The following is an 18,531-nucleotide window of genomic DNA, read 5'->3' as shown; positions in this document are numbered from 1 at the left end:
GCCCATTCGTCGTCATGAGCTCGTGCATTTCCAAATGTCGGGTAGATCCGCCGCTAGCGCGTATCTCAAAAGTCTAATGCCGTTTTCGCATTTCTTCTTGAACTTCACCTTCCGTTCTTTCATTTACCCATCAGAGTCGACATGGCCGCAAAGCACTCGGATTCGGTAGCGACACTTCGAGCTGCATCCCTTCGAATCTCATCAACTCCAGCCAAGGAATTGCCAAGCAGTACACCTCAAATCTCTGGACTCATCTGGAACTGCAGAGATCTGCTTTCAACTCCCACAGAAACTAAGCAAAACAGCGAAACTTCAGTCCTCGTTCACCGATTCAAGACTCACCTCTCAACTCTTCTCCAAGACCGGACTATCGAAGGACGATGGGCTGCTGTGGTACTGGTCAAATCGGCTATCGAAGCCGGCGGAATCGAAGTTCTGTCGAAATGCAATGCATGGGTCAAGAGTCTACTGGGGATCCTGAAGAAACCCGATCCTCCCACCACTCGCATCTTGACTGTTCTCACCTTGACTCGCATTTTCATGCTCACATGGGACTATTCAAATCTGGTCCGGGAAATCACAACACCTGCCCTGACGGCTTTCGTGCCAACATGCCTGTCCAACATCGAGAACAAGCGCTGCTCCGCTAGAGAATTGGAGTCCGTCTTGGAAGCATTCGCTGTACTTTTGCCACGTCATCCCACTATCTTCCGAACGAACGAGGCCAAGCTGCGAGCTTACCTTTCGAATGTGCTCTCGTCGTCTTCCGGTGGTTTCGAGTCTGGCCAGCTCTACTCTGAATCTTGCCGAAGTACTGCATCCCATCTCTTGGCCCAGCTCCACACCTGCGCTCCAAAGCAAGGATCAAGCGAGAAGTGGGCGGAAACGTTGAAGGGTGTAGTTACCGCGGCACATGCGACATGCGACCGTATCTTTCGCGCTGTCGACGAGGACTGGCAGTCTGTAGCAGGTGTGGAGCGATCTGCCCCGCTTACGTCCTACAATGGAGACGTTGTATCTGAGAAAGATGATGGTGCTGGAATGAGACCTTGGAAGGGTATCTACGCTGGAGGCGAAAGACTTGTCAGCCTTCTCGAGGTCATCGAATCTCACTTCACAACAGCATCGTCCGGCGTTGTGTCAGTGCGAATTGGCGGTATCACTGACCTTCTTACGAGGCTCTTCGCGGTGACACAGCCTCATGGTGGTAATCAGGAGTTCATCAAGATCAACAACCAGGTCTCGAAGGACGAGCGCGAAGCGTTGTTCGCTGTCCTACCGAGAGTTCATGTCGCGGCGATGCGACTTTGCGAGACCATCATCCACCGTTTCGGCGGCGAAGTCATTGCGTGGGTGCACTGGCTCGTTGAGCACATCTCCTGGGTCTTCAAAGCCGAACGACAAACAACGGAAATTCGCATGGCCTCATATCGCTTGTTGCGCGACGCGATCACCATCATTGGCCCAACAATGGCTAAAGCAGAAGTTGTGGAGCTGAACGCAATACTTGAGCAGTGCTGCGAAGATGTATTGCCCGCCGAAAACACCACAACTTCTACAGGTATGCAAAACGGCGGCTGCATCAAGCAACAACTTGGGTTTGCCGGTTCCAAGGCGACACAGTCGCATCCAACCGACGGCACAGACATTCGTCAAGCTGCTGAGCATCTTCTCTGCACCGTTCTGGACCGCATAGAAGCAGCCTGTCTGCCACCCAAGCTTCGTGCACAAATCGACCGCATTGCTGTGCTTTCGCATAGTGAGACTACGCTCTTCGCCAGCGTCATGAACCCGCACAGGAAGCAGAACGATGCTCGGATCCAGCCAAGCCTGCTGCCCATTCTTGCTCGAGAGTTCGGTCAACAGCCTCACGTTGAAGCGCTTCTAAGACCAAGGATGCCTCCAGTGCGTGGCAAGGCTGGGACGATATCAGAAGAGAATGACGACGCCGATGAGCAGGAAGACGTCCACGTCCATAACGAGTACCTACCAGACGCCGAAAATATTGGCACTGCTGCAGATGAGCCCCCGAGCAATACGACGACACTTTCACAGGACGAAGACGCAGCAATTCCGCGATATCCTGCCGACCCAGATGCGTCTGCTCCGCTATCCAGCAAAAGACCTGCCGGTGAAACTCCAGAGCTTTCGCTATCTGCAAAGCGTGTTCGTGCTTCTCCCGTTGCCGAAAGCTTATTGCCTGACAAAGCGTCAAGGCTGCCAGGGCCCGGCCCTATCGTTGCTCAAGACAATGTGCCAGCAGTGGTCACCGCGACTATATCTGGTGAGGATGTTGTAAATGTGGTGCAGCCAGAGGTCGTTGCGAATAATACCACGGGCACAGCTACCGCAGGCGCAATGGACATTGGGAGCGATGACAGCGACTTTGAAATGCCTCCCTTGACCATGGAACCGGACACTGATCCGGAGGATGAAGAAGAGGACGACGAAAGCTGAATACAGCCATTATGGACCTCGTCACAGGCGGCTGAACGTTGCTGCGCTGCCAAGTCCTGGATACGAAAACGAGTCTTAGCCAAAGCACACCTCTGTTTTCAGCTGGCGCGAAGAACGGAGATCTTCTTGGTAATGACACAATGTACAACACGCTCTCGTGTCTTTGCGCACCGGGTGGAACATCTCGATGCTGATATATTCAAACACTCTCCTGGTCCCTCGACTCCTTCACGAGTTCTCCACAACAGCCTTGACGCCACAATGCCATCTCTATCATCCCTCTTCAGCAACGGCCCATCTGCCAATAACCCGCCCTGCCTCTCATTCCACGGCCCTGACAAGCAAGGCCACATCAGAGCCATCAACAGCAACAACCAAGAAGTCGCCCATTTTATCGCCAGCAAAACCTCGCTGACCCGCGCCCTTGGCTCAAACCACCAACAAATCTGCACTTTCAACCGCTCCCACTTAGCCAGCTGCACCACCATACACATCCACGGCCAGCAAGTCAAAGTCAAACAAACCTGGGAAAGCATGCAATACGGCAAAGACGTTGAGACTCCCACGGGGAGGTTGACATGGCGTGCGGGAAATGGAGGGTACGAGGAGCTGAGGGACGGGAGCAAGACTTTGCTTGCGAGAGGGAAGTTGCCGGGGACTTTTGGCTCGAGGCCAGCGCTGTTGGAGGTTTTTGTGGATGGCGATGAGGTTCTGCTGGATTTAATCCTAGCGTCCTGGGTTTGCACGATCTGAAGACGTAGCCAACTCAAAATGTGATTTTCAAAGCAGCGTCGCATACCTGCTCTTGCATTTGCTTCACTGCCTTTGCCGTTCTCGATGTCTCCACGAGGTACGGATGCGTGCTCTAACTCGCAGTACAATGGCAACAGTGACCGGGATTGCTGTCTGATCAATTTCGCTCTTGCCGATTGCGGACCACTAATTTTATGCCACTTCCTCTCTTGTCCTGCATGACAGAAGCTTTGCAGAGAACAAGTTTTGCTTACATCAAGCGCTGCCCGGCTGTGGGCTACGCACATACGTCTCTGCCACGTGAAGGATCTCGGTTCGTGCGAGGCTGTGGCTGTCGTACTCGCAAACTGCAGGGATCCTGAGTACGATCGGCATGCCGAGAGCAGAGCCAAGCAATCCGCATAGGTCTCTAACCGCATTGGCACTCCTAGCTGTTTCTATGTATGGACTGTAGGCCTGACGTAACGGTCATTGCTCAGAGCTGAAAAGCGTCATTGTTCGATATGGGAGCGAATACGTACGATCATGGCGACTGCCTCACTCTGGGGCCGTTGGTATATAGGGAGCGGTTGCACCTTCGGAATGCCTCCCAACTCATAGTCCTACGATCATCACATTTTATTGAAGTACAAAAATGCATCTATTAAACGCTGCCACCCCCCTCTCGGGGGTTACAGTTGCTCTCGCAGTCCCGACCCCACCGCCGCAATATAAAGAAGACCTCGACTGGCAACCATGCCAGCTCGACTTTCCACCCAGTCTCCAACAACGCATTCCAGGACCGATCGATTGTGCTACACTCGATGTGCCCCTCGACTACACCAACAATGATACTCGACGATTACAGCTCCAGCTGATCAAGGTGAACGCTACGCAGCATCCATCTGAAGGCCGAGTTGTCTTTGCGCCTGGCGGACCGGGAAACTCGGGTGTTGAGGAGGTTGCGAGGCTTGGGAGTGTTTACCAAAGGTGGGCAATTCGGCATTCTGGGATGATAGAGGTCTGACCGGAATGTAGGATACTCGGTGGACGGTATGATGTGGTTGGTTTTGATCCACGGTGAGCAGACGACGTCAGGCCAAATCGCAACACCCCGTTACTGACTTTCTCAAAGTGGTGTAGGGCGAACTATTCCCTTCTCATGTGCGCCAACCAACGCCACAACAAAGCGCAGTGTCGCTGTCAACAACAGGACAATCGAGATCCCACAAATCGACAGCTGGTCTCTCCTGAAGAACAAAGCCTGGGAGGAAGGCTCTGCATTCAACGAGCTGTGCTATACAGCCAATCACGACACAGGCCGCTTCCTAAGCACAGCATTCGTTGCTCGAGACCTCCTAGCTATCTCCAAAGCCATCAATCCCGATGGGCTACTGCGATTCTGGGGACGGTCATATGGTACCATCCTCGGCCAGACCTTCGCAGCAATGTTTCCCGATCGCGTGGAACGGATGGTGCTTGACAGTGTGGTGCTTGCGAGCGATTACTACTCCGGCCAATGGATCAGTTCGAGCAGGGATACAACTCGAAGCCTGGCGCACTTCTTCCAGGAATGTATCGCAGCGGGACCGAACAGCTGCCCTCTGGCAAACTTCACCGGTAGTGCTGCGACGCCGGAAGACCTGACGCAAGCATTGTACACAGCTCTCGACAAAGTCCGAATTCAAAACCTCACACTCACAGCAGACTATCCCTCTCTGGCGTGGTGGCAATCCGGCGAGGGCTTACCGCTGCTGGGAGAGTTGAAATACGGTCTTCTAGCCAATCTCTATCGTCCAGATCAATACCCGCTCGTCTTCCAATACATAAACGACACTCTACACGGCAACTTCAGCAGCTTCACAGACTTGACCATCGCCGACGCCCTCGCCAATGCCCCCAGTGAAGAACCATGGAGCCAAGGCATAAATGCCTTCCACGGCGTCGCATGCCTCGACTCTTCGCTACGGGTGAGCCGGGTCGAGGACCTGTATAACTCCGTGCAAGCACAACTGAGGAGCGGAGGCACGTTTGCGGATATCTTCTCCAGCCAAGTATGGCCTTGCGCGCAGTGGAAGTTCGAGGCTGCGGAACGATACGAAGGGGGTTTTGCGGATATCCGGACAAGGCATCCAGTTTTGCTTGTGAATAGTCCTTTTGATCCTATCACGCCCCTGAGTGGTGCGTTCGAGGCCGCGACGGCGTTTCCTGGGTCGAGGGTGCTGGTTCATAAGGGTCATGGGGTGAGTATATCTGCCCTTGTTCTCAAGACATCATTTACTGACTACCCGCCTTCCTTTTATAGCACGGCAGCAACAACCACCCAAACCTCTGCACGCTAAGAGCCATAGGCGACTACTTCCGCAACGGCGAACTTCCCGACGTCGGGACAGAATGTGAGCCCGGAAAGAACGGTTGGGAGATGATCGACGAGGCTGTGCGGAACAACGGTGTGGTGACGGTGCGTGAAGAGGTCAGGGATGAAGATGAGCGGGAGATGTTGCAGAGTGTGTATGACGCTGCTGTTGCGGCGGTTGTTCAGTCGTCTGCAGCAGAGTGATTTAGTAGAGTATCATCGAACGTATATGTGCTTGCATCGATTTTGAAATGAGGAGCGACGTAGGACTTGGAAGTCAGGTAGCCACGAGAGCGCTGTTGTGCTGCGCATCACGTTAGTGCTAAAAATGATACATCACGAGCTTGCACCCTTGTAGCCAGTTCGACAAGATAATCGTTCATTCATGCAAGCTCAGCTATGTCCGCTGCACAACAACCTCCATATGCGTCACCTTTTGCGCGCACGGTACTCACACTAACCTCGTTAGTGTGTACTAGCGCCGTATTAGCGGCAGAGACTTTGCACGTGAAGATATGCGTCAAGTTCTGCTTCTACTGTTCGGGCCTATAAGATGGAGCTCTGCGCGCCCTATTTTCATTCGATAATTCGGCCTTTGCAGGTCTCTAAAACCTGATACTCTGTTTCCCATCGCCAAGGACATCGAACAGCCTTCGCTCACAGCCGTCTCATTTCCATGTCCTCCCAGTTGCGGTCTGCAACATCGTTCACCGTCTTACGATACAGCGGACCAGAACCGCTATACCTAACGATGCTCCTCTTCTGCTTCCCCGCCACGTTCTTATTCACGCCAGTCAGCCAACCATCGACTTCGTTCGCTAGCAGTCCTTTCGAACACTCAATGACATGATCCTGCGAGGAGTAACGTCAGCCGCCATGAGAGCTACAGTGCGAGAGCACTTACTGTCCATTTTTCGACGCCTTCGTCGGTTGCTTCTGAATACGTAAATCCATTCTCCGTGCAGTACTGGATCCACCTCGCCACCGACTCAACCGCGAACTGGATACTTCGAGGGATATTCCCGAAAGCCTGAGCGGACTCATGATCATGGCCATGTTGGGAAACCCCTTCACGAACAGTCCAAGAAAAGTCTTGATACCGTCGTCCCAGGCCTCGGTTAGAGAAACGCCATCTTTACCTCGAAGGTCGATTCCTCTCGTCAGCGACCCTGTGATTGCGTCGAATCCGGTTGCGTACACTAGTACGTCTAGTTCAATCTCTTCTCCGGATGTAAGGACCACGCCTTTCGGTGTGATCTTCTCGATTGGACTGTCCGCAGTGAAGTCCACGAGTCGAACTCGAGGGTCGTTGTAAACTTCAAAGTAGTGTGTCTCGAGTGGCAACCGTCGCGTCCCAAAGCCATGGTTCTTGGGTATCAGCCTCTCAGCGACGGCAGGATCATTGACTCGCTGCCGAATCTTGTTGGCATGGAAATCACTGTACGCTTTGTTTGCCTCCTTGTCTGTCAGATGATCGGCAAAAGAACCCAGCCTGAAGAAATTGCAAGGTCAGTTCCAGAATACGGCGTGAAAGGCCACTTCTGTTGCAAGTTACTGACCACTTAGCAAAACCTCTTTGAGTATAAATGTCTTCCCAAAATGCGATGCGTTCGTCTTCAGGCACTTCGAGCGTTTTGCGCGTGTCGAGTGAAAAGCGGAACCCAGCCCCAGAGTCCAGGCAAGCATGGTGTATTTCAGGGTACTCTTTTCGGAGCTCGACCATTTCTTCTGCACTGATCTTGTCATTGCGAAGAGGCGCAGACCTACGATACTTCAGCACTGGCTACGATTCGATCCTAGGTAGTACGAATTCTTACCAATTCGCAGTTCTTTGGAAGACAGTCAGGCTTGTCAAAGGCAACTTTGGTAGCTCGGGGATGATCTGGATTGCTGTGGCACCAGTTCCAATGATGCCGACTCGCTTGCCATCCACGCTCCACTGATCAGGCCATCTCGACGTGTGGAACGCTTCCCCCTGGAACGTTTCGACTCCGGGAATGTTTGGCAACGTGGGATCGTTGAGGATCCCCATTGCCGTGATGAGGAACCTCGAGCTGTAAGTGTTGCCGTTCGAATCTGTGAGGACCCAACGATCTGAATTCCAGTGGGCGGTCTTCATCTTGGTATCAAATTGCATGCCATCTCGCAGCTTGAACTTGTCGGTGAGAAATTGGGCATATCGCAACGTCTCTGGCTGTGGGGCAAAGTGTTCCGTCCAGTCCCATTCATCTAAAACTTCTTGGGAGAAAGTGAAGTGGTAGGTGTAGCTTTCTGAGTCGAACCTGCCTATGAAACCGATGTCAACACACTGACTCGACAGTGCTTGCCGCCACCTTACACCCAGGATACTTGTTCCTGCGATTGATTAGCGACTGACAGTCGTTTCTCCGACCATCTCGACTCCATACCAGTACCAAGTCCCGCCTTCTCCGGATCCAGCTTCTAGAACTCGTGCTCGCAAGTTTAAGCCTCGCATGCGATGGAGGGCAAAGATACCGCTCAACCCGGCGCCAATAATCAAGACATCGAACTCGATTGACTCTTCGGTGCTCCCCATCTCGACAACTTGAGACTGGTGACAACAATCAGCTAAAGTGCGAGTGTGTGCTCTACTTTCGTGGCGACAGACTGTGATGACAGATACGACATACAACTTCCTGCTCTCTTGTTAACCGAGAAGGACTCTTCCCCACACACCCACACGATCCATGTGGGATTGGAGCCTTGCGTGCACATAACCGCGGCTATCAAGCCCGATCGTCCACCAGATCCATCGCTGCAACTGTTGCGAACCAAGCCCTTTTGTCCGGGGTGATCGTCGCTCCGAGATTAGCTGCCCATGGGGTAGCCGCCCATGGGGTTCTCGACACTCCCTCTCATGCTCCACACGTCGCGTTTGGCGTTGCCGGAGATCAGGGCAGACCGCCGGCTCTCGAGCATCGCAAAAGCTTCCCCCTCACTGGGAGATCGGCTGCGCCATGGGAGAGGAATTTGATGGCAGAAATGCCGATCCCCCTTGTACCCACCTTATCCTCGTCTCAGACTGATGATTGATTTTACCTCTCCGAAGCACTATTCACGACACCATGGCTGAACAGCATCGAGAGTCACCAAGCCCTGCCAGCGCGGTTGATATCGAGAAGAGTGACAACACTGCTACTCATAAAGAATGGGCTGAACGTTCCAATAGTGTCTCTCAGGAAGGAGAACCTGTTGTGACGCTGAAGACATGGCTTGTGGTTGTGGTATGATTCCCTTCTTCATCTCAGAACGATCACATTTTGAGGTGTTGTCTTAGGTTCTCTCTCCATCATACGGCATCTCGTTCTGGCCTGTGCCATTCTTCAGTCAGATTCAGAACCAGATGTCCGCGTCGTTTGGTTCGGAACCGACTATGGGAACATGGTAACGTTATCTCACGAAGTCCAACTCGGACAACACTGAGACGTAGCAGGGTCACATCCGTATACAGCATTGCTGGTACGATCGCATTTATGGTCTGTGGCGCCAACAGCGATCTCTTTGGTCGGCGGTACTTCATCCTGCTCGGCAACGTCCTTGTGATTATCGGATCAATCTTAGGAGCAACATCGCATCATATTGGACAAACTATCGCCGCACATGTGTTACTGGGTTTCGGTGGTGGCAACTGTCAGCTGGCTGCTTTTGCGCTGCCTGAGCTGCTACCGAACAAATGGAGACACTTTGCAGTCGTGATTGCCGATGCTCTTGTCTACTTTGACGTTATTGTAGGTCCTCCCACAGCTCGCATTGCTGGGGCAGCCAGCGAATCGGGGGGCTATGCTGCGGTAAGTGCTCTATCACCACCGTACCCAGCGAGATACTGATTCTGTGCAGTGGCGCTGGGGCTACTGGGGTATCTTCATTGCTCAAGTTATCTCCTTCGGGGTGCTTCTCCCTCTCTACTTCTCACCCAAACATCCACGAGGAATTCCTTGGAGCCAGGCCATGAGAGAGCTCGACTACGTCGGCATTGTGTCCTTCACTGGTGCTGCTGCAATGATCTTATCTGGTATTGTCTATGTTCAGCTCTTGCCGTCCGACAATCCGATTGTGATTGGCCTGCTGGTAGCTGGTTTGCATGCCTCGTGAGTACTCTCGATTTGGATATATACTTGGTACATTTGGAAAGACTTGCTAACTTCTGGCCGACGGCTAATAGGTCTTCTTTTGCCTATGGGAAACTTTCATGCCGCTGAAGCAGCCGTTAGCGCCAACCCGCATGTTCACTGCGAACACAGGACGAGCCCTTACCGCGCCATTCATCGTTGGCTTCGTCGTCACTATGTTTTACTACGGTAGCAACATTAGTTGGCCCACCATGGTCGAGGTCTACTTCACAACACCGACGACGCCCCCTCATATTGTATATCTTCTCGCGACTGTCCAAGGCTTTGGTATATTCACCGGAGCAATGATACTATCTTTCGGCGGCAACTACTTTGGGCACTGGAAGTGGCAGATGGGAGTCCCAATTACGATCATGACCTTCTTCGGTGGTCTGCTAGCCTACATTACTCCCCAAAGGGAAGGAATGGCGATTGCGTTCGTGTTTCTAAGCGCTGCTGGCTATGGCTATGGGCAGTATCTGTCCATCGCCTATATCCAATTCGGCGCAGATCAAGAAGAGCTTGGAATATCTGGTGGCCTATCTGGCGTTGCCCGATACGCCGGTGGAGCCTTCGCTGTGACGACTTTTGCGACGATTTTGAGCACGACTCAAACGAAATATGCTGTAAACCACGTCATTCCTGCAGCAGAAGCAGCGGGTGCTACGCCTCAGGTCGCCGAAGCAGTCCTCGAGGCCCTTCCCTTAGGAACCGCTACTCTAGAGAAGGTTCAGGGCTTAACGACTGCAATTGCTCAGGCGGCTGGTGCTGCTTATGTGCAGAGCTACGTTCATGGCGTGAAGTAAGTCTCTACTCTAACAACGTACGCTGCGTATATCTAACGAGAAGTTACAGGATCGTTGCCCTTGCTTCGATTGGCTTTGGTGGCCTGGCGATTATTGCTTGTTTCTTCTTGGAGGATATCGGTCCCAAGATGAATCCAAAGATCGAGGTGTACTTGGAAAACGACGTCCAAGCTGAGAAGAACAAGTACCACTGAGTACCCCTGAATGCGCTCTTTTCGGGGGAGACTTCCAAATTTGCAGAAAATGCGGACGCAAGTCCCCAACACTCGAACAAACGCCAACAAAGCTTTATACATCTCTATTCAGGTGCTTCATCTGGTCCGCAGCTTCGAGTATTGAATCGCAGAATCTACACCATCACTGAATAGCTTATCGGCACGCATGACCATGCAGCACAGAGCACTTGCACATGGCACTCGTATATCCGCCGGTAAACCAAGCGGCTACGAAGAAAACGTCTCGGCAATCTCAGACGAGGCCAAAGCGGCGAAGACCAAAATCAACCCCTGCTTCAAACCACGAAGCTGGATCGAGGTCTAGGCTAGTAAGATCGATTATAATGGTTCAGCCGACGAGTCTTGAAGTGAATCCTATTGCCGCGCGGTGCCAAAGGATTGACAGGATGATCGAAAACTAGGCCTAAACGCCTTCGCGAACTCCATGTCGGCAGATGTCACTGTGTTCAGCGAGTCTAGCTTGATTTCGAAGCGCCTCCTACCACCTTGTCTCTTCCACGTGGTCGTCGTTCACGCCTAGTGCTCACGGAGGGTCGCTTAAGCGCGAGGAGGCTGAAGCCATATTACATCTGGCTGGCTTCGCTCTATCGGAAGTGGCAAATCTGATTGCCACGGTTATACTGATTACCACGGTTATAACTTATTACCCCTCCCGGTGCATTCAAGTACTCCGAAGGATCGGCTTGACGAGCTCTGGTCATTCACTTACTTAAGCTTGGACCACGTCACCTTCTCGAGACGCCAACGTAGTCGCAGGAAGACTGAGACGATAAGACAATCATGGCGGCCGCTGCAGTCTCTTAACCGTTTAGTACCTTGCCAGCAGAGGACACGACACTCTACTATTACTTGGAAGTCAAAGATGGAGGCATCATCCAGACGTATCCAGGCACAGCCTTCGAGAAGAGAAAGCATGTACCACACGACATGAACATTAAGGATCTAAGGAAGGTCCAGGACAAGTTCTTACTCGACAAGAATGGCTTCCAGCTCGTTCAGCACCCTACTGCCATGGACAAGGACTTCCTGGACGAGGAGCAGATCAAAGATGTGTACTATCCCGAGTGCCAGAGGTTGATGAAGAAAATGACTGGCGCATCCGAGGTCCAGATTGTCTCTCACATGTGCCGGAGACATCGCTTCGACGAAGCCCAGACGGACGCAAAAGACAAGGAAGACAAAGACTTCGTGACCAAGAACAACCCGGCACGATTCGTACATGTCGACCAGTCCTATCGTGGCGCCGAGCAATTCCTCTACCTGAATCTCGGCGAAGAAGAAGCTGATCGCCGGACAAAGAAACGGTGGGCAATTATGAACGTATGTCTAGAACGAAGGATGGATGGCTGTTCATCGATGCCTAACTGTCTATGGCAACAAATGTCGTGACTGGCCGCACGATGTTCAGTCTCCATTACGAGGAGCAGTTACCGCTCGACAAAGCATGTGCTAACTTTTCTACCCTCAATAGGTATGGCAGCCCATCATAAACCCGGTTCAACGAGATCCGCTCGCTTTCTGCGACTATGAATCCCTCGACGAGAACGATCTGCGAACTGTTGTTGCGAACCTCCCACCACCCGGGGCGGGCGAATACGGCAACGTCTCGAGGAATATCAAGCACAAGCAGAAGTTTGAGTACTCATCCAACGGCGAGACTGCACGATATGAAGTGGCGAATCTGGCACACAATCCGAATCAGCAGTGGTACTACGCCTCTGGCATGACGCCAGAGGACGCATGGGTCTTTAAGATATTCGATTCAAAGAAGGATGGCCGTGCGAGGTGCGCTGTGCACTCGAGTTTTCCACCGAAGGACCAGAAAGACGAGGGCGTCGCTCGGACGAGTATCGAAGTGAGATCTTTCTTGTTCTGGGATGATGAGGATGTAGAATAGGCATGTAAGACGACGCGTTTAATTATTCGTGATGTTCGCTGCGAAAACTTGTCTTATCCTCTGCGCGATCCATCGATTCGAGCACGCCTCTTGCAGCTGCATCGGCCACGATAGGGATCGTTATGGGAGATGGGGAGGATATAGAAGAGAGCTAAATAGCCGCGGCAAGAGTAGAGATGGTTGGCGGCGAAAGGAGACTCATATGTGAGCGAACGATCCACGAACAGCACTGCCTACACTGCACTGTACGGGCTGGTCATGGTCCATACGAAATGAAGAATGGCTGCCCCTCTCAAGACTGTACTCATCCCCGGCTATTGTGTAAGTGGAGATGAAGCTGTTCCCTATCCGCGGTTATTGCGCGTCAGCGCTGCAGATCGGTCACATCGCCGGCGTTCGAAAGTTTAATGTTCATCCTCACTTTTGGACTTATTAGATTCCGGATCTCTGAGTAGATAGACAAACACATTTGGAGACTTTTGAGGACTGTAATCAGCTCCACTTCAATCGTCCTCAGCCTGACAACAGCAACATGCCAGCCGCAGTCTTACCGCCCCAAACCCTCTCCGCAACTGTCGGCTACCATCGAGGGAGCACCAGCATGGTGTCCTGGCACCGTCAAGGATAAGCGGCGACCGCACGACCATCAAAGGGTCACGATCGAGAACATCCGGGGTCGCGAGGCCGACTTCTCTGTGGACAGGCAGGGTTTTCAAGTCGGTCCCTTCGAGACATCGGTGACAGATGTTGAAGAAAATGCCGAGTTCAAGGGACAATACTACCAGGACGTGATCGCTCACATGAAGAAGGCGTAAGTCGAAAAAAAGACCCATCCAGGATCGATCTCTTGCTGACGAGCTGCTCAAGCACTGGTGCAAGTATAGTCTTACCCGTGGTCCATATTGTCCGTCGACAAAAGTACGAACAAGTCCTTGAAGACGAGAAGGACCTCGACGGCGACGAACCCGTCACACAGCCTTCTTACAACCGCTCTGGTGAGCAAATTCTGCCTGTTTTTCTCCTTATGCATTTCTTTTTGACTCAATATTAATATAGTACACGTCGACCAGTCGTACTTCGGCGCAGAAATGGTCCGAGACAGCAAATTGGAAGACCACCCCGAGCTTAATGCAGACAAGCTTAAACAGAAGCGATGGGCAATCATCAACCTCTGGCGTCCGCTGAACAACGTGGTGACCCGTGATAACCTTGCGTGCTGCGACGCTCGCACGGTGGATGAGAATGATCTGTCCGCCGTGTACGCCAACCTCAGCGAAAAGCTCAGAAATGCCAAAAGCGGCTATTCATTTGCTGCCAAAGCACGCTCGGAAGCTTGGGAAGTGAGGTCCAACTCGTCGCATAAGTGGTACTTCGCGTCGAATATGACTCCCAATGAGGCCTTGCTCATCAAGCAGTACGACTCGGAGCCAGGCATGGCGAGGCGGACGCCTCACACTGCTTTCGCAGCCAAGGAGGACTATGGCCCAACTCGACAAAGCATTGAGGTGAGGTGTCTTTGCTTCTGGGACGATAAGCCAATGGAGTGAGTGCAGAGAGAGACATACCGCAGCAGAGAGTAATAGTAAGAGCGTAGGGAGAAGAGTTGATAACGAAGGACTATTCAGGCTGCTCGAAAGATGAAGTTGATGCTTAGCCGCACGGGCACGGACCCATAGCGCTGTGTACTGCCTTAGGCATCTATCCGTCGCCGTGATGATACATCTTCTACATGCACACTTGACAAATACATGACGCTTTATTGATATTTGATGTTGCTCACGTGGATGGCTGTTTTACTTGTCCGTTACTTCCTTTGACCACTCGAACAACTTAGCACATAGTCTAGCGAGCGCCGGCTGCATTAAGGATGATTCAGAGCGCCGTCGTTTTTCGTTCGGAGTATGGAGTGACGAGCAAACCCTCGACTGATGGGACTTTCTGTCTGATCTGTCTAAGGCTTACCTGAGAAAACTTCTCTTGGTTTTCGCAAGAATTTGGTCGTAGTATGGCTGGAAGTGCAGCCAGCCCTTTGCCTGCGAGCCGGTTTGGGCGTACGAGTATTCGGCCTCCTCGTCCGAGACGATCGTCTTCTTGTGCCCGCTGCGCTGCTCGGCGGCCTCGACCAGGAGCTGTACCTGGCTTGAGAATGAGTTAGTCGGTGAGTCGCTGCATGTGGCTTGTAGAGAACGCCACTTACCATGCCTTATCCATGGAGATGAAGTAGAACGCAGCAGCGTCAACCGTCTCTCCGACAGTCAGAAGCCCATGGTTCTGCAGGATAATGGCTTTGCCATCTCCAAGATGCTGCGCGATTCTCTTCCCTTCTTCCCGATCGAAGACGACGCCGCCAAACTGCGGATAGACCGAGTGGCTCTTCCAAAAACGCGTGCTATCTTGTGTCATTATATCAAGCTTTCGTCCAAACACCAAGAAAGCCTTCCCATATATGGAGTGTGCGTGGCACGCTGCGTGGACATCGGGACGTGCCTTGTGAATTTCGGAATGGATAGCAAAGGCTGCCACATTAATCGGCTCATCCCCGACGACGACTTGACCGTCCTCGTCGACCAAGATCAAGTCGCTGACGCAGATCTCGGAGAAGTGCTTGCTGTGAGATATCTTAGCATGGGCTCATCAAGCATACCATAGTGGACCGAGGGTGCGCGAACCTCAATGGATTCAACCAGAAGTGATCGGTCAAGATCGGGTCTCGCACGCTGATATGTCCTGCAACACCCTCATCGTAGACACAGTTGGCGAACACACGGTACGCAGCGGCGAGATGTTGCTTCCGGTACAGCCGCTCCTCCTCGAGAGAATCGAACTTTGGATACGAGCGGACTTTGAGCTGGCGGCCATCCTTGGCTCGACCCATCCCGCCGAGACGTTGATTGTTGTTGTCTTCGCCCTTCAGGGTGCCAGAGCTGTAGACATCCTTCGCATGGCTTTTCGAAGGCTCGGTCACGAGGACATGTTCATTATTGGAGGCACCATTTGAGGCAACGATCGATGGAGCCATTGTCAAGTTTGGATCTGGGGTTGGTAGACGGGGTGTATGCGAGATAACAAAATAGACGAGACTGTGATGGTGAAGAAGACAAGGCAGGAACGCAAACGTCTCAATGGCAAGGTATACACTTATGTGTTGCAGCTGCAAGTCGCGGACATGCAGGAAGTCCTCTACGATGCTTGGCTATCGCAAGTCGCTACGTTTGCCCACGGTCCATGGTGTTGCTTAGCCGAACATTACTTTGCCACGGCTATGGGTACGAGAGTACATCTAGGGGAGCTTATGTAATGCTCTACGGCAGCACAAATGCCACAACTGAAGCATTTTCGACGTACGAAATGTTTGGCCTATGCCTCGCGCAGCGATGATCAGCCTCGCGAGGCTGTTGGGTTTATACCTTTGGATTGTTTTGCGGCAAACCAGTCGCCATCATCCACCATAATGTTGGTACGATTTCGGCAGCGAATGCTTCTAGGGACCTCAAGCGCAGCTTCGATAACGTCAAGCTACTACTCGTAGTCGGCGTGTGCGGCACAACACCAAAAGACTCAAATGGCGAGCCTCGAGGAGACCCGACGGAGACCCGACTTGGAGATGTCGTAATCAGTACGCAGGTCGTGTAAGGCGACTTCGGACGACACTTTGAGCATGTGTTCAGAAGGATGACAGGTGTTGAAGATATGCAATTATTGTCTAAACGAGTTTACGAGCAGATTGGATGCGGGAGGAGAGATGAATTGAAGAAGCCCTCCTTTTAGTATACCTTTTCTCGGAGGCTTACTGAATTCCACCGCTGACTTTTCAAAAGTCATCTTCGACATTCAACGGAGCAAGTAAAGCGAGTTGAACGAGCGCTGATCTTGTCACAGGATCACAGGACCCGAACCACGGCGCAACATGCTCCAGCTTCGGCCAGTGCTCGGTCGTGTTAAGTGCACAAATCTGGAAATCGAGGTGGCAGCTCTGAGGAAGATGTCAGAACTCTGTCGACTTCAGATCTATTTAACGGTCTATATACGAAGGTAGGGAACGGCCAGCTCGGTCATCGTATGCATGCATGGCGTTGGAACACTCTTCCTTGGGATGATCATGCTCTTGATTTGGCCAGTTAAAGTGGCAGTATTGGCTACACTTAGCACAGGAATGTGGAGGCCTGTACCCATTCCACGGGGCCGGCATGAAACAAGGACGAAAGCCGCTCGGTTCGCGAGCGCCATCGCGGAAAGGACTCATGATGGCCACCGACACATCAGCGACCGAGGTGTGACCACGCACTGACGTTTCTCGACTAGGCAATAGCCACTGAACAGTCCTGCCCTGTCTGATAGATCCTGGATCCACTTTGAGTACTTGCATGATGAGGGATGCATGCGTGAGAACCTACAGCAGTTTGCCAATATTTCCTCGTAAAGCAAAACCTTCAGGCTCCGGTCATATAATATAATAAACCAGACTGGAGTTGCGAAGAGAATCTTGACAGGCCAAAATCGCAATCGACTCTCACGATGCTCTTCCACTCGAACCTCCTTGCCCAGGCTGGCATTGTAGTTTTCCTTCCTCTTGCCATTGCCGGCCCCTGTGATATCTATGAAACAGGGGCACACCTTGTGTTGCTGCTGCTCACAGCCCTGTACGAGCTCTCTTTGACAGCTACAACGACCCACTCTATCAAATCAAACGAGGTTCAGATAACCAGACTCTTCCGATCTATCCTCTGCAGGCGGGTGGGATAGCCAATGCATCCGCCCAGGATTCGTTTTGCGCAAACACTACCTGTGTCATCTCGATCATCTATGATCAGACTAGCAACGGGAACAATCTGACACAGGCACCACCTGGGTCTGCTGCTAAAGGTATGCCGGAGAATCGTCTTGCTGGTACGCCCACTTGCTGACATTGGATGACTAGGACCAAATCCTGGTGGCCTCGACGATCTTGTCCTTGCAGCGGGCGCTCCAATCACAGTCAATGGCCAGAAAGCATACGGTGTATTCATTCAGCCAAACTCAGGCTACCGAATTGACAACACCACTATCGTCGCCAAAGACGACCAGCCTGAAGGCATGTACGCGGTATTCGACGGGACGCACTACAACTCCCATTGTTGTTTTGACTATGGCAATGCAGAGTCGGACAACATCGATATGGGAAATGTCAGCAATGGAGCAATGGAAGCAATAAACTTTAGCGGTGGTGATGGCAGTGGCCCCTTGGTCAACACTATTCCGGTCACGAACAACAGCTCGTCGACTCTCAAAGGCCAAGCAAGCTTCACCGTTCAGACCGGACTGGGCAACAGCATGTGCGTTGCGTTCGAATCGAAAGATGTCGCTGGCTCGTACATCCGCCACAATACAACAACGTACAGGCTCCGTATCGATCCCGACGACGGCACCAAGCAGATGCACGAAGATGCTACGTTCTGCCCGGAGGCCGGTTTGAACATGACGGGGAATTTGATCAGGTCGTGGAATTTCCCGACGAGAAGCATCAGGCACTTTGATGCCGAATGCTGGATCGCTGCGAACGGAGGGCCCTATCCGGAGGACACGACGAACAGCTACAACAACGATGTTAGCTGGTTGATTGGGGAAAGCTTTGTTTGAGCGCGTTAGTTTCGATGATTGATTCGGAAGAAGCAATTGGAAGGCTGCCATCGAATTGCAATCATCGCTCACGATTACGGTACGCGTTGCCTCCGATGTCTTCTAAGAACAGTCCTGTCACTCGCTTGTAGATATATCAGAGAGTAATTGTTATACATCAATTAGACCCATAGAAGCCTTGCCATGTCCGAAAACGCGAGAGATAGTTTCTGGATGCGATCACGACTCAGCGGGATGCAATGGGGAGAATCTGTGGGATCCGGGGCATCGAAGGAGAGAGGCTGCTCGATTAATATCTAGA

At 52.2% G+C, this 18,531-nt stretch overlaps 8 protein-coding genes across 8 annotated transcripts; 6 read left to right on the top strand and 2 right to left on the bottom strand.

The window, feature by feature from the left end:
- Nucleotides 1-141: 141 nt before the first annotated feature.
- Nucleotides 142-2,457, top strand: M409DRAFT_37259 (uncharacterized protein; the record flags this gene model as incomplete). The annotated part of the gene is made up of 2 exons (XM_033810697.1): nt 142-2,170; nt 2,261-2,457. The coding sequence occupies 2 exons, from the start codon at nt 142-144 to the stop codon at nt 2,455-2,457; spliced, it is 2,226 nt and encodes a 741-aa protein (XP_033664362.1).
- A 261-nt stretch (nt 2,458-2,718) lies between these two features.
- M409DRAFT_26084 (uncharacterized protein) lies at nt 2,719-3,210 on the top strand (the record flags this gene model as incomplete). The annotated part of the gene is made up of 1 exon (XM_033807948.1): nt 2,719-3,210. One exon carries the CDS (start codon nt 2,719-2,721, stop codon nt 3,208-3,210), a length of 492 nt encoding a protein of 163 aa, XP_033664361.1.
- Nucleotides 3,211-3,844: 634 nt separating this feature from the next.
- Nucleotides 3,845-5,749, top strand: M409DRAFT_57376 (uncharacterized protein; the record flags this gene model as incomplete). The annotated part of the gene is made up of 4 exons (XM_033813613.1): nt 3,845-4,179; nt 4,228-4,269; nt 4,325-5,432; nt 5,495-5,749. 4 exons carry the CDS (start codon nt 3,845-3,847, stop codon nt 5,747-5,749), a joined length of 1,740 nt encoding a protein of 579 aa, XP_033664360.1.
- Nucleotides 5,750-6,202: 453 nt separating this feature from the next.
- M409DRAFT_26082 (uncharacterized protein) lies at nt 6,203-8,102 on the bottom strand (the record flags this gene model as incomplete). The annotated part of the gene is made up of 7 exons (XM_033807947.1): nt 6,203-6,397; nt 6,450-6,481; nt 6,535-7,037; nt 7,105-7,308; nt 7,363-7,831; nt 7,884-7,900; nt 7,954-8,102. The coding sequence occupies 7 exons, from the start codon at nt 8,100-8,102 to the stop codon at nt 6,203-6,205; spliced, it is 1,569 nt and encodes a 522-aa protein (XP_033664359.1).
- A 529-nt stretch (nt 8,103-8,631) lies between these two features.
- On the top strand, nt 8,632-10,675 carry M409DRAFT_26081 (uncharacterized protein; the record flags this gene model as incomplete). Its single annotated transcript, XM_033807946.1, has 6 exons — nt 8,632-8,790; nt 8,844-8,950; nt 9,000-9,354; nt 9,404-9,634; nt 9,729-10,477; nt 10,531-10,675. 6 exons carry the CDS (start codon nt 8,632-8,634, stop codon nt 10,673-10,675), a joined length of 1,746 nt encoding a protein of 581 aa, XP_033664358.1.
- Nucleotides 10,676-10,862: 187 nt separating this feature from the next.
- On the top strand, nt 10,863-14,161 carry M409DRAFT_68413 (uncharacterized protein; the record flags this gene model as incomplete). The annotated part of the gene is made up of 4 exons (XM_033817832.1): nt 10,863-10,911; nt 11,544-12,037; nt 12,189-12,502; nt 14,056-14,161. 4 exons carry the CDS (start codon nt 10,863-10,865, stop codon nt 14,159-14,161), a joined length of 963 nt encoding a protein of 320 aa, XP_033664357.1.
- A 411-nt stretch (nt 14,162-14,572) lies between these two features.
- M409DRAFT_68412 (uncharacterized protein) lies at nt 14,573-15,633 on the bottom strand (the record flags this gene model as incomplete). The annotated part of the gene is made up of 3 exons (XM_033817831.1): nt 14,573-14,753; nt 14,812-15,222; nt 15,284-15,633. The coding sequence occupies 3 exons, from the start codon at nt 15,631-15,633 to the stop codon at nt 14,573-14,575; spliced, it is 942 nt and encodes a 313-aa protein (XP_033664356.1).
- A 1,496-nt stretch (nt 15,634-17,129) lies between these two features.
- Nucleotides 17,130-18,230, top strand: M409DRAFT_26078 (carbohydrate-binding module family 42 protein; the record flags this gene model as incomplete). The annotated part of the gene is made up of 3 exons (XM_033807945.1): nt 17,130-17,202; nt 17,262-17,477; nt 17,533-18,230. 3 exons carry the CDS (start codon nt 17,130-17,132, stop codon nt 18,228-18,230), a joined length of 987 nt encoding a protein of 328 aa, XP_033664355.1.
- Nucleotides 18,231-18,531: the final 301 nt, after the last annotated feature.

The sequence above is a fragment of the Zasmidium cellare genome (assembly GCF_010093935.1).
Source record: "Zasmidium cellare ATCC 36951 unplaced genomic scaffold M409scaffold_30, whole genome shotgun sequence".
Lineage (NCBI taxonomy): Eukaryota > Fungi > Ascomycota > Dothideomycetes > Mycosphaerellales > Mycosphaerellaceae > Zasmidium > Zasmidium cellare.
This window is presented reverse-complemented; position numbering and strand designations above follow the sequence as displayed.